Raw genomic sequence first — 14,138 nt, forward strand, 5'->3', positions numbered from 1 at the left:
ATAGTCAAATACTATACATTTTTTAATACTATATATTATATTCAATTCAATTCAATTCAATTTTATTTGTATAGCGCCAAATCACAATACAAATCATCTCAAGGCACTTTACAAAAACTAAAACTAAAAACCCAACAATTCCCTTATGAGCAAGCACTTGGCGACAGTGGAGAGGAAAAAACTCCCTTTAACGGAAGAAAAAAAAACCTCCAGCAGAACCGGGCTCAGTTTGGGCGGCCATCTGCCTCGACCGGTTGGGGTGAGTGGATAGAGCAGAGAGAAAAGAACAGCAACAATAAACAACAAATAGACACAGCAAGTTGGTGGGGCCAGTAACTGCACATCAGCGATAAACAGCTCCAGGACCAGGGACACCTGCAGAAGGTACAGAGAGAGAGAGAGAGAGAGAGAGGGAGGGAGAGAGCACAAACTAGGGTAGAGAGAGAGCACAAGGTTAGTAACATTCAATGGTGGAATATACATGAGGTGGGAGAGAAGGGGGGGGGGGGGGGGGGGGGGGGTTAGGGTAGGGGAGCTCAGTGCACCGATGGTCCTCGGGCAGTCTAGGCCTATAGCAGCATAACTAACTAAGGGATGGTTCAGGGTTGCCTGAAGCCAGCCCTAACTATATGCTTTGTCAAAGAGGAAGGTTTTAAGTCTAGCCTTAAAAGTACAGAGAGTGTCTGCCTCCTGAACCCAGTCTGAGAGCTGGTTCCACAGGAGAGGAGCTTGATAGCTAAAGGCTCTGCCTCCCATTCTGCTTTTGAGAACTCTGGGAACCACAAGTAGGCCTGCACTCTGAGAGCGAAGTGGTCTATTGGGATAATATGGTACTATGAGGTCTTTAAGGTATGAAGGAGCTTGATTATGAAGGGATTTGTATGTGAGAAGAAGGATTTTAAATTCTATTCTATATTTTACAGGGAGCCAATGAAGAGAAGCCAATATAGGAGAAATATGATCTCTCTTGCTAGTTCCTGTCAGGACTCTGGCTGCGGCATTCTGGATTAATTGGAGGCTTTTTATTAAGGTATTAGGACATCCAGATAGTAATGAGTTACAGTAATCTAGCCTTGAGGAAACAAATGCATGGACTAGTTTTTCTGCATCATTTTGAGACAGGATGTTCCTAATTTTGGAAATGTTGCGCAGGTGAAAGAATGCAGTTCTAGAAATTTGTTTTATGTGTGAGTTAAAGGACATGTCCTGGTCAAAAATAACTCCAAGGTTTTTTACAGTAGTGCTGGAGGCCAGGGCTATGCCATCTAGAGTAGCTATAATTTTAGAAAAGTTATTTCTGAGATTTTTAGGCCCAAATATAATGACTTCTGTTTTCTCCGAGTTTAAAAGTAAAAAGTTACTGGTCATCCAAGCCTTTATGTCAGTTAGACAGGCTTGAAGTCTGGTTAACTGGTTTGTGTTAACAGGTTTAACAGATAGATATAACTGAGTGTCATCCGCATAGCAGTGGTAATTAATAGAGTGCTTCCTAATGATATATCCTAAAGGAAGCATGTACAGGGTGAACAGAATCGGTCCTAGCACAGAACCTTGTGGAACTCCATAACTAACTTTTGTATATATATACAAAGCCACCCCAAAGGAAACTTACTCTCCTTCCATGCCTTTCACCTCTTTGATCAATGCTTGCAAATAGCAACACAGAGGTGGCGTCTTTTATAGATGGAAGAGGACTGATTGCTGATTGAAGAATTGTGTAAACCAGTGTCACAAAGCTGCATTAGATATTCATAATTATGCAAGTTCTTTCTATTAGCTGGGAATAAATCTTTTCCTTTTGCTCAACACAGTTAATCCAATGGAGTTTGGGGTCTTTCAATGAGATCTGTGTTAAACGTTTTAAAAAAGGGTGTGGCTAAACATGTCATCGCTGGCCAAATTGGGAACTTCCTGTAGAGCTGGGATGGCTGCAGCCTCTGTTTTTGACAAAAAATATGAATAATTTAAGGTTGAAATGTATTTAGGCCAATACAACACATTCAACTGTGCCCCAGTAAATTTATGGGGCAACGATTAGACAACAGGAATGCATATTTAAAGCATTATCCTGGTTCCTCAATAACTTTAAATCAAATAGTAGTAAAGTGTTCTTCAGTTTTTCCCAAGTTTGACATAATTGCCACTAACTTTTGGAAAGGTTAGAAATTCTCCACTTTTAACAATTTTGTGTGAATTTTAACCATCAGTTAAAAAGCATCTACACTATATTTAACATATGTAAATGGTCTTATACTTGTATAGCACTTTTCTACACTCAAGTGCATTCAAAGTGCTTTTACACTATTGCCCATTCACCCATCTGCTCACGCACTCATACACCAGTGGAACAGCCACCAGGGGCAACTAGGGGTTCAATGGCTTGCCCAAGGACACTTCGACCTGTAGACCAGTGTAGCCGAGGATCACACCACCAACCCTCTAGTTCATGCTCAACCTGCTCTCCCTACTGACCCACAGCCGCCCCTCTGTGCCAACAAGAATGCCTTTTTCCCTCAACGTATATAATAAAATACAATCAGTGTATGCAAATGTGTGTCAACAGTGCCTCTCATGTATGCTGTTCTTCATTGCCAAGTTGCATAATCTCTAATTCAGACCATTGCACATGGGTGAGTGGTGTATGTGTGGTACCTGCAATTCCAGGATGATGCTTCAGATTAGCTGAGCTCTTGGCAGAAGATGCTTAGTTCATTAGTGAGCTTCTCACCAGAGTTTCAGGTGAGGCAGATGAGTCATGACTTCTCTGATTTCAGCATCTCACTGCAGATAGAAAGCAGTTGTGTTCCCTGAGTACCTGCTACTTCCACAATGGGGAGGTGGTCAATAGTGTGGTGTCTGGTATGGCTAAAAACAGGGGGAAATTTCTGACCCGTGAAACAACTGTTTGTTATTCTGCCCGTCTGGTTGATGTCCAGTGGCTCTTATATTGGAGATGATGGAGGTGATGACATAGTAGAGTCAGCCTGGTATGGTGGAGGTGATGCTGGAGGGGCTGCTGCTGCTGCTGTTGGGTGGGCATGGTCAATGTCCTGGTTTATTCTGAGACACTGGAGGACAAAGAGAAAAACTGTTTTGAGCAAATTTGTCTGTTCTTTGATTGTTCTTTGACCACTTCAGTTCAAGAAGTAGAGCTTCATTTCCGTTATTAGTTTTCATGAACTTTACATCAGGAGCAGTCATATCCACAGACTTATCGTTATTCTCTTTACTTGCTTTGTTTTCATTTTTTTGTTTTTCCCAACAATTATCTGTGTGAGCCAGTCCTTTTTCTCTTTGAACCCTTGTGTTCCCTGAACACTCGGGCACTCAGCCCTGCACCACCAGTGCGACAGTAAACATCTGTGAGCAGTAAGACTTTTTCTCTTTTCTTTTGAAAGGACCTTGTCCATTTCTGTGTTCCCAGAACACCTTGTATCACCAGCCCCGTACTGCTGTGTTGTTGTCTGCCCTGTAATGACTTGTCATGGGGATTTTTTTTTTCCTGTTTTTTATGGCTTTTATCTTTTTTTTTTTCTTTTTTTTTAATTATTCCTGCTCCTATGTATTGCTATACTCCTATCACCAAAGAAATGTCATAGAATGAAAATGTATATTTCAGATTCTCACCTGTTCGCAACAATCAGTCCCCTCTGTCTCTAATGTTATGAGGTAAGGGCTAGAAACAATTTCTTCAATGATGATCAGTCTCTATCTGGTGTTATGCGAGATTTTCCTTGGCTGTGTGGATCAGGGCCTGAGACAAATTGTTGTGAAATTTTTAAGAAACTTCAGTATTCTATGGAAAATCTGAAATAGAAATGAGATTTAACCCTTAGAAATCTAGGCCTAGTTTTCTGTTATGCTGGCGTGACTGTAGACTTGTAAGGATTAAATGTCTTTTCTGTTTTTTATTGTCTTTGCAATGTCATCATCATGACACAGTGCTAAAGCAGTCTGCCAGAGTGACAGATTAACAAAGGGCACTATGAGGTTGATACAGTATTATCAGGATAGTTACAGAAGCTGGCGGCACGAAACTTTGTCCTGGAGAGGGAACAGATTAATTAAGTGCGCCCAGAGTTGAGGTGTTCTAGACAAGAATGCAAAACAAGTGCCACAACAATAATTTGTGCTAAGGACATCATGAAATAGATTTTCCATTACAGTACTCAGTGTGTTTTTATTATTTCCTTATCTGATAAATACTCCATCTGTCCATTATCTATACGCTTATACTAATTTAGAGTCAAGGGGATCTGCTGGAGCCTATCCCAGCTCTCTTTGGGTGAAAGACAAATAACCACACACACTCACACTCACTCCTATGGGCATTTTAGAGTCACCAATCAACCTGACATACAGGTTTTTGGACTGTGGGAGGAAACCAGAGTACCTGGAGAAAACCTACATAAGCACGGGGAGAACATGCAAACTCCACCCAGAAACACCCCTGCTGGGTTTCTAACAAGCAACCTTCTTGCTGTGAGGCAACAGTGCTTATCACCAAGACACCATGCTCTTTGAAAACTGTTATTCCCCAAATAAATCAAGGTTTAATATACCTTGATAATTCCTTGCTCTGTCTCAGTGCCTGTCAGGGTCTTTCTTCTGTAAACAGCTCTCTGCCATTAAAGTAGGTAACACTGCCACCTGTTGGCAGTTAGATACATTCAATTTCTACCCAGCTTTACAAATAGCACTTTTGTCCTCCACTGTTTAATACACATACTAAAGAGCCAGTATTGCCTAGATGTAGCCTCTGATATTTAATTTCTGTTGCATTTTAAATTGCAACAATATGTTGGTGCCCGACCTGTTTGTAATTTTCATGGCCAGGACATAAGGCCCATAGGATGCTTGGTTAAAATAGGGTGGCCTGTTTGGCATTTTGGCCACATCAGATTATCACTTCCAAGTCGTGCTGACTTCACACCAGAAATTATGACTTTAATACCAACACCTGCCTAAATATCTCAATACCAATACTGAACAATAGGACAGAAAAAAGCCACCAGGAAAAGTAATGGGATTACAGACGACAGAACATGGAACTTAATAAACACAAAGAAAGAAAGAAATATTTTGACAATGTCAGTGCTGTGGAGAACATAAAAAGAGGCCATAAAACACAAGTCAATTATGTTAATCACATTAGGAAGTTAACAGCTAAAAATCTACAGTTGAATTAGACAGTTGCTCTTACTTTCCTCGTCAATGTCTGGCACTGAAAAAATAAATAAATCACTTTTCATTTTTATACAAGTCGGCACATCTGTTGACGAGGTCCTTTGCCAAGTTGGGTGTGTGGGCTCTGTTGATTAATTGTCTGTGCTTTTCTTGCTATCAAGTCAAGGTGTCTGCTGTGAAAAGGGGCTGTAACTCTAATTCATAAACATTTTTAAAAGAAAAATAATTGGGCCCATAATGCTGCAAGTAATGCTTTAAAAATTATTAATGCTGTATAATTCTTAACACTTTCAATTGTTTTTTTTTGTCATGTTACAGTGAGTTTAACATTAGCTCACTTGTTCTTTTGTAAACATAAAGCCAAAAAAAATGCTTACATGTCCACTGCTAGTTTAAGATCATGTCCTAGTGCAGTCTGGACTGTTTAATGTATGTTCACATTACCTGCTGTAGTGACTTGATTCTTTTTTTTTTGATTTTCTGACTGGATCTGGTGCAATATATTACTGATCACTGTCAGATTGCTCAGATCAGAAAACATATGATTTTAATAAGGTCTCATTCACTCATTGTGCCTATAGTCATCATTCAGGCACAGACTGGTAAAAAAACAAAATGTGGGGCAATATGCAACAGTAATGCAATGTAATGTAAAGTGAATAGTGAAATGTGTTGTGTTAAAAAAAGCATTTTAAACTAATTATGTTACTCACCTTCGTTTAACTTATCCTTACTGAAATACATTTATTCCAGTAATCAAAATAAGCTGGGAAAGAGAGACACTCAGTATACCAGAATATGGGTAGGCATCAACGGCTATGAATAAGATGGGTTTGTGGCGCATGTGTAAACATAGGTGCCTCAAATGGGGCCATCAGCTCATTTTTGCCTTAGTACTGTTTATCAGATTAGTCCACCTCTGTGCTGATGTCATTGCTCATACACAAATCGGGGCACACAAAGACACACAGAGACGAACAACCACACACACTCACACTCACTCCTATGGGCAATTTAGAGTCACCAAATAAACCTAACATGCATGTTTTTGGACTGTGGGAGTAAACAGGAGTACCCCTAGAAAATAATAATAATGATAATCAATCATATGGCCTATTATTAACTAATGTTAGATTTTGAGAACATGGTATCTTGTTTTCTAATGAGTCACACACATAAAAGCAAAGTTGTATAAGTAGGTAGCAATGAATTTCCTGGTGGAGATTATAATGACAAACAGCCTAAGATGAGAATTTGATGTTGACTGTTCTGACTGTGAACATTGGGTCATCATTACTGTGACTTAGAAAGTATGAGGTTACAGTTCCATGCTTTGAACACTGTAAAACAACATTAGCTGATTTAGTTGCACACTTGCCAGGTAATGAGCTACTGTAACTGTTGCACTTTATTATTTTTATTTTATTTAGGAAATAGCAATAACGTGCAGTTAACAAATGAAAAAAGTTTCAGTTGTATGTTTACATAAAACGTAACAGTAACTTTGCTCCACATAGCTAATTAGCAAAGCATTACAAAGTCCAATACCATATTTATGATCAAATTACACATATTCGCTATGCAACTACACAAGAAAGTATATTTACATTGGGAATCTGTACTTCCTTAGATGGCTATACGTTTTGTTTCTCAAAGAAAACAACCAGGTTCAGGAAGGGAAAGTAAGATCAAGATGACACTGACTGCATTGTCCAAAACAATCCAGTACTCAATTAGAATAACATTATAAATCAATATGGATCAATTTTGACCTCTTACAGACTTTGTGATAGGATGCTAAGCTTGCAATTTGATTGACAGCACAGAGGAGAGAGGAGGATACAGAAGGACAGAAGAGCAGAGCTCAGGATGGAGTTGGCAGAAAGACCACTGGGCATAAGATCCTTTAAAAATATCACATTCTGCTTAGGGGCTGAGCACCCCTTAAAGTCTGATCCTAGAATCTCCCCTGTGTAGAATTACTTCACTTTACTACTAATTTCCAAATGTGTAACTACAACCGTGCTGTAATAGTTTGCCCAGCAATGATACTAGGAAAAAAATTCACTTGATATAAAGTATATGTCTTATTGCTCACTTGTAGCAAAAAACGTTTGTAGCCCTGAGTTAGCTCTTTGGAGTATAACATTGCAATATATGCCCATTGCTGTCAACCCCGCCCCCCCTCAGGTTTCCATCATGTATATCGATGTGATGGTGCTCAGTCAGCATCTCCTTCTGGTCACTAGCACAGCCGCCCCCCCTGTACTTCATAAGAGGAGTTTCTGTACTGTTAAGTCCAGTTACTTGCCAGTGCTCCAAAACACACACCACTTTGTATGTTTTTGTATTTTTTGTGTATTCAACATGCTTGTCTTTTCATCTCAATTCAGATGTTTATGTCCCAAACATCTGTAGGCGTGGCAGAGAGGTCCTGCCCCTCCCCAGTGTTCTTAGTTTCCATGCTAACTGAGTGTTGCTGTGCCTGTCTGAGACTGGTTTCCAGCAGTGACTCAATTTGTTCCTGGCATGCCCTGAGACAGTCCTGAAGAGTGAGAGTTCAGGTTAGCAGGAAAATCAGAGATTAGAGAGGCTTTAGTTCAGTGTGAATGACTTTCACCCACCGGGTCACTCCTGATTGTCTGTGCCAGCTGCTCTGTCAGTTTCTGTGACATCATGATGTTGCCCACCATTCTCATCTGCAAGCCCCGCACAGCTGCCACCACACTGCCTGCTGCTATCATGGATGGAGGGCTGGCTATGAATTTCACATCTGCAGAGCAGCATAATGGTACCTAACATTAATGTGGCACTTTTTAAAAATCTTGCAACAAAGATACATAAGAACTAAAAAGGTATAAAGAAAGGTACTAAAAAAACTGAATATAGAATTCAAAATTCCATAATCCAAAGATGTGTACCTTCAAGTACACTAGAAAGTGGTGAGCAAAAAGCAATAGTAGGGCACTGACATTCTGTGAATGAACATATTTTTGAACCTTATATTTTATAAATAAATTTTATAAATAACTGAACTAATGGATGCAACGTGTCCACCTGAAATCTGTTACACCTTTAAATAAATTAAGTACTAAATAGTAAATAGAGTTAAAATGGCAAATACAGCAAACGTTTTATCAAATGGCAAAAATGCCTGAGCCATGAAATAATCATATAAAGCTAGAGTTTATCATTTGGCAGTTAGCATAAAATTTAAAAAAAAAAACCTTTGTACTTCTATAATCCACTGATGTACTGTGTGTAGTTTGGTTTTATTTATATAGTCAACCCTGTGATGTTGAAACAAGGCCAAGAAGTAACCAATGCCAAGAGATCAGACAGAAGTCAGTATCAGTGTTATGTTCCTTTTATAATATTTTAGCTGATTGTTTGTTTTCATTGGTTTGGAGCTGTGTCAGCTTATGGCTTTTATTGCCTCCTCAGCAACCCTTTCCCTACTGATGCAGCCACTCAAATGGCAGCTGGTGAGTGGTATCATAGTGAAGCTGTCTGGTCATCACTTCAACTGAGTACATGTCGGTTTTTCTGTCGGCACCTCTGTCCTTTAGTTTGAGGTTATGTATGAAAATGAAAACTAATTTTATTAGCCCAATTTAAAGCATGAAATTGTTTAATTATTCACCCTTTAGTCATATCGCCAAATTGATAAATACAGTCCCATTGCTATTTCTGTAAGGACGGCACAAAAGAAATCTCCTTCTCTTATACAAAAATATGTAATGCAATCTCATGCATACCTGTGGCACACAGTGCTACAAAAGTCTGAGCGTGCTTCCTGAGGATGGGCATGTTCTCTCTCTTGACAGGCAGCAGAGATATGAAGTGGTCGATGAAGTCAAGGGGGGTTAATGAAGCGAGATCCCACTTCAACTTGTTCAAAACCAGCAGCTCCATTTGCTGCAAGTGGATGAGGACAGGGAGAGGGACAGAAGGACAGGTTCAAGTGTGATCCATTCAGACAGATGCAAGGATTAACACAAATGGGGATGGGTGATTTTTGGTCTACTTGTGAGGATTTTTGGCTTTAAGACGGCACTGAAGGTCATCAAAACCATTAGGAATCCACTTCTACAGACTGAACATTATGACAGTGTACCCATTTTTTCCAAGAAGAAGGGGAAATTTTAATCTTATGATGTGGCATAAGGAAAAGGTCAGGAAATTATCAATACTATTAAGAGTCAGCCACTAGGGACCTTAAAATCCATACCAATCTGGGAAGTAGCTGCTGCAGTATACTCGATATGCAAAAGTGTTCAGACAGACACATGTGCAGGATGGATTATAGCACCCCTATTACTGTATCCCCAATTTATTATGCAATGGTTCCTTCTAAACAACCTACCAGAAGCTGAGTAGGCGTGATAGAGTTGTCTGTGTAGATGCAGAGTTTCTCAGCAGTGAGTGGGATTGTCTCCTTCAGCTTAGATGCCAGGAACATACAGGCAGCTCCCAGTAACTGCAGGTGGTACTTCTTGGTAGGCTCCACTGACAAGAATCGGTCCATGTAGTTCATAGCCAGAGAAAAAACTTCCTCCTCGCACTTCTGCTCCTCACACACCTGCACAAAGAAACCACACATCAACAAAGCTTCTTCATCACCATTGAAAAATAAGGCTGCTGTCTTACTCCTACTGCTAAAGCCATCTATTAAGCTGAAGCCATATGCCAGTGAGTGAGGTATAAAGTCTTTGGGGGAAGAGGTGAGAAACAACCAGTCCTTTTTGTTATAATATCAAACAACCTGTATCCAAACAAAAATTATCCATTTTATTCAGTATAGTTTACAAGGACCATGAATATAGTTGATGTGAACTGTTGTCACTTAGGCCATGTGAATAAGCTTATTTGGATTATCAACAGACAGCACGGTGGATTGGTGGTTAGCACGGTTGCCTCACAGCAAGAAGGACCCAGGTTCGCAACCCCATGGACCTTTCTGTGTGGAGTCTGCATGTTCTCCCTGTGCTTGTGTGGGTTTTCTCCAGGTACTCTGGTTTCCTCCCACAGTCCAAAAACATGTATGTCAGGTTGATTGGTGACTCTAAATTGCCCATAGGAGTGAGTGTGAGTGTGTGAGGTTGTTTGTCTCTATGTGGCCCTGTGATGGACTGGTGACCTGTCCAGGGTGTACCCCTGCCTTTCACCCAAAGAGAGCTGGGATAGGCTCCAGCAGATCCTGTGACCCTGGTTAAGGAATAAGCGGGTATAGAAAATTGATGAATGGATGGATCATCAACAGTTTAAGTCAATTACCAGCTCGAATCAAACATTGCTGACATGAGGATTTGTTTTTTTTCTCAGTTAAATATTATTAACAGAATTATCCAAATTCAAGATAATCCCAGATAAATCAGTAGTAGCTCTTCTAAATTAGTCGTAGGCCTAATGGTTCTGTCAACCTTGCCATAAGGTTTAATGGAGGATAAACACAAGACGCAAATAAAACAGTAACTCTATGGTAGAAACATCACTGCATGTTTACTAAAAGGTCATAGAGCATTAACACAGGTACAATTTGAGAACCCTGTTAGTTCCTTACACCACCACCAGCACAAAGGCAGCACAGTGTGCCCAGACTGGGAGCTCACCACATTTTCCATAAATATTTACAAATACTTTCAAACTCTTTAACTGTAAATCAAGCTATGCAATCACTTAGAGTGTGACATCTACACTATAGAACTGCAATTCTGCATCTAAATGGTTCACTTTTGAAAGACTGCATGTGCACTTTTACCTCCTTTCTCTTCCATAAAATCAACAGTGAATTCATCAGCGACTCTTAATCATTCACAATAAATAAATAAATAAATAAATAAATAAGAGAATTAAATAAAAGGAACAAATGGAGATAAGCAGAATTTCTTTTAAACACCAGCCTATGAATGCCATGTAGCCTACTGGCTTTTTCTCACCTCCAAGATCCAGGTAGCTACTATTCTCCTCATGTTCGGAACTATTTCTCTCTGGACGCATTTGAAGTAATTCGGAGCGGGGAGGTACTTGTCTTCTGCACGCAAGAGCGCAAGCAGGACCCGTTCAGTCAACAGGTTGGGGTCCCTGTAGGCCCTCCGGACGGCAGGCCTGTTTCCCTCACAGCACAGCAGCTGAGGTTCCATGGACCCTTTGAGCTCCTTCCTGTCACTGCGGTCACAAACCTCTGAACAAGATTCCAGTTATTTAACAACACATTAAGAGCCGCTCCACGTCCTGTAGACAGAAGCGCACCTCCAAATCAGTTTGTATTTGTGGCTTATTATTAGGACATTTAGTTACATGCCCGTTGGAATAAAATGCAGCAACAGAAATCACTCCTTGTCTGGTTCCGTTGTGTCACCAGGTTGTTCTACTTTATTCCCTCTGCGTGGAATTAGAAGCGACTTAGTTTTGTTATTGCAGGAGGAGTCACAGGATAAACCGCAGTACCGGCTCATTGCAGAGTGACACAGACCTACACCGCCTGCTGCCGCCACCTTTTTATTACCGGGCAGTGTCAAATCAAGTTTCCTAAAACGATAACCCATCCGGTCCAATATTCAAAATAAAACACAACCTTTCATCGACCACTGAATATCACATCGACACATTACATTTAATGAGCTCTTCACTTATATTATGCTACAAATATACCACTACATTTTCAGAATAAAAGGACTTTGACTGTAAGGCTTGTAAAGAATATTTTTACGCTGTGTTGCAAACCTTTTTTTTTAGATGCTACAACTATTACTTAAATAAAACAAATGAGTAGCTTATTATTAGTTATTTGCTAATTATTTGTCGTTATTGTTTCTCCTGTTAAACAAGTAGTACATTAGAAGTATTTTACTTTTATGCATGAAGTGATTTACTTCCGGTATTAGAACGAGGCGTGAGTAACACACACATATACAGGTTATGAGAGAAGCTACCAAAGAACTGATAAAAATCTGATAAGAACATAAGCTCCAAATTTTCCATTTACAGATAATACAGAGGAGGCATAGCATTTAGTCGGGGTAGTATCACACAGTAGAAACATATTATTAGAAAACATTGGGGAATAAGCTTGATCAATACCGTGCCAGGTTATTTTTAGAAAAAGTTAAAAGACTGTTCCCAACTTCAAAATTATACTACACTAGTAAATGTTCTTAGTAATTTTCCTCCACTGCTGAACAGCATATCTTCATCTTCTATCTGCTGCTTCCATCTGTGGTGCATGTTTAAATTTGACGACTGGATGAAATTTGTCAAAAAGAAACCGTGGGAGATGAACCTACTGTTTCATATTCACAGTCTGAAGTTTGAGCCAAGTTTTAGAGGTAATTGTCTACCAGAAAAGTGAGTGTATTTGTACCACTGTTTGTCTTGTAAATATTGGGTACAATAGTGGTCAATTTTTTCTAGAGTTCTTTTAGATTTAGTCTGAACACATCTTGAAACTGTGTGTAAATGTGTTTACAAGTGGAAGTCCTGTCACAGGCTGGCACCCTTTCCAGGATGGATAGTTCTTTCAAGGTGTTAAGATCTTGGGAGATAAACGGAGACAGACATCTATGTAGCCATGTCTCTTTCTGTGTGTGTGTGTGTGTGTGTGTGTGTGTGTGTGTGTGTGTGTGTGTGTGTGTGTGTGTGTGACCTTTAACCCCAGTTTCACAGGGTGGTCAGGGTCTAGAGTCATAGTCTGGACAACACACAATGACAGGCTGTAAATTCTATTGACTTGTGATGGAGCCCTCCTACAAAAGACGCAGGTCTATGCTGTCTATTACAGGTGCTGGATGGACTTCGGCATGCAGAGCTTCTGGCTAGGATTCAGTGAAGACATTATAACAGTTTCAATAATGATCTCTTCTTCATTGTGTTATTCTCCAGTCGGAAAGCTGGAGAATTAGAAACATCCAAGTTTACGTCACTTGCATACTGTAAGTGCATACTTGCTGACATGTTTTTAAATGTAATTATCTAAATGTTGTGCGAGTACTAATTGCTACATACTGTATTAACACAAAGATTCTGTTGAAATGAAAAAAAAAAGTACTGTGTAAGACTAATGAAGTATTACACAACATCATCCAGCACACCTTAAAATTTATACTGATATGTGTGTGAATGGTGACTGAAGGGAAGACACTCCCAGTAGCACCCAAGTCCATCAGTATATTTTAAGTACTTGAATGGCCTGCTATCATGGCTATCAAGTCTGGACACCAGGAGAGAGAAAGGACCTGGCCTCTACTCAAAGAATCTGCCCTTCATCCCCCACCACTAGCACCCCACTCCTTCCTGAATTATGGGGGGGGGGGTAACTTTTGCAATTTTGTAATTATACACTTTTTGTTGAATCTAGAATGAGTCAAATTCAACTGTACATGCCTCAGACTCCTCTGAACGGAAGAGACAACATGTTGTGATCATCAGTGTTTTAAATGGTACAATCAGATTGTAACAAAAAAAGTAAGCCTTGAAAGAAAAGAAAGACATACTTTCTACAAAAAAGCTTTCTAAAGCTACAGTACGAACACAATAGACCATAATGAAAAGATGAATGGAGTAATTGTCCTGTTAAGTGATCTGGAAAAACAGGACACAGGGAGGGAGGAGTCTGTGGACAGCAGTGTGCGCATGTGCTGGTGTGTGTGCTTGTCTGTGTGTGCCTGTGACACTGCACACTAAAAGGCCAAGAGTACTAACAAAAAGAAACCCCCAAAAAGAAAACTCTCCTCAGTGGGTGTCCCTCACTCCGTCTTTACCTCCAAAACACACACAGGAGCAGAGTCTGGATTTCATTGAGGACTGTTTAAAAAACCAAAGCAGTCCATCAGTCAAAAATCAAAAGAATGCTTTTAATAGGTGTCTCTAATAAAGTGGTCAGAGTGTGTTGGCTTGATGTAGATATAGAGACTTTTGAGAACACAGGGGCAAAGTTGTTGCAAATTGGACTG

General features: G+C 39.9%; 1 protein-coding gene across 1 annotated transcript; it reads right to left on the reverse strand.

The window, feature by feature from the left end:
- Positions 1–7,397: 7,397 nt before the first annotated feature.
- LOC113133139 (G1/S-specific cyclin-D1-like) lies at positions 7,398–11,330 on the reverse strand. Its single transcript, XM_026311733.1, has 5 exons — positions 11,127–11,330; positions 9,554–9,769; positions 8,946–9,105; positions 7,812–7,960; positions 7,398–7,732 (listed from the first exon to the last, which is right to left on the reverse strand). The coding sequence occupies exons 1-5, from the start codon at positions 11,328–11,330 to the stop codon at positions 7,577–7,579; spliced, it is 885 nt and encodes a 294-aa protein (XP_026167518.1). The 3' UTR covers positions 7,398–7,576.
- Positions 11,331–14,138: the final 2,808 nt, after the last annotated feature.

This window comes from Mastacembelus armatus, chromosome 6, assembly GCF_900324485.2.
Source record: "Mastacembelus armatus chromosome 6, fMasArm1.2, whole genome shotgun sequence".
NCBI classification, from domain to species: Eukaryota; Metazoa; Chordata; class Actinopteri; order Synbranchiformes; family Mastacembelidae; genus Mastacembelus; species Mastacembelus armatus.

Coding starts and splice junctions, on each gene's coding strand:
- LOC113133139 (XM_026311733.1), bottom strand. CDS start 11,330: ATGGAACCTCAGCTGCTGTGCTGTGAGGGAAACAGGCCTGCCGTCCGG. Junction 9,770..11,126: donor TAGCTACCTGGATCTTGGAG/GTGAGAAAAAGC, acceptor TTCTTTGTGCAG/GTGTGTGAGGAGCAGAAGTG. Junction 7,733..7,811: donor AGACAATCAGGAGTGACCCG/GTGGGTGAAAGT, acceptor CTCACTCTTCAG/GACTGTCTCAGGGCATGCCA.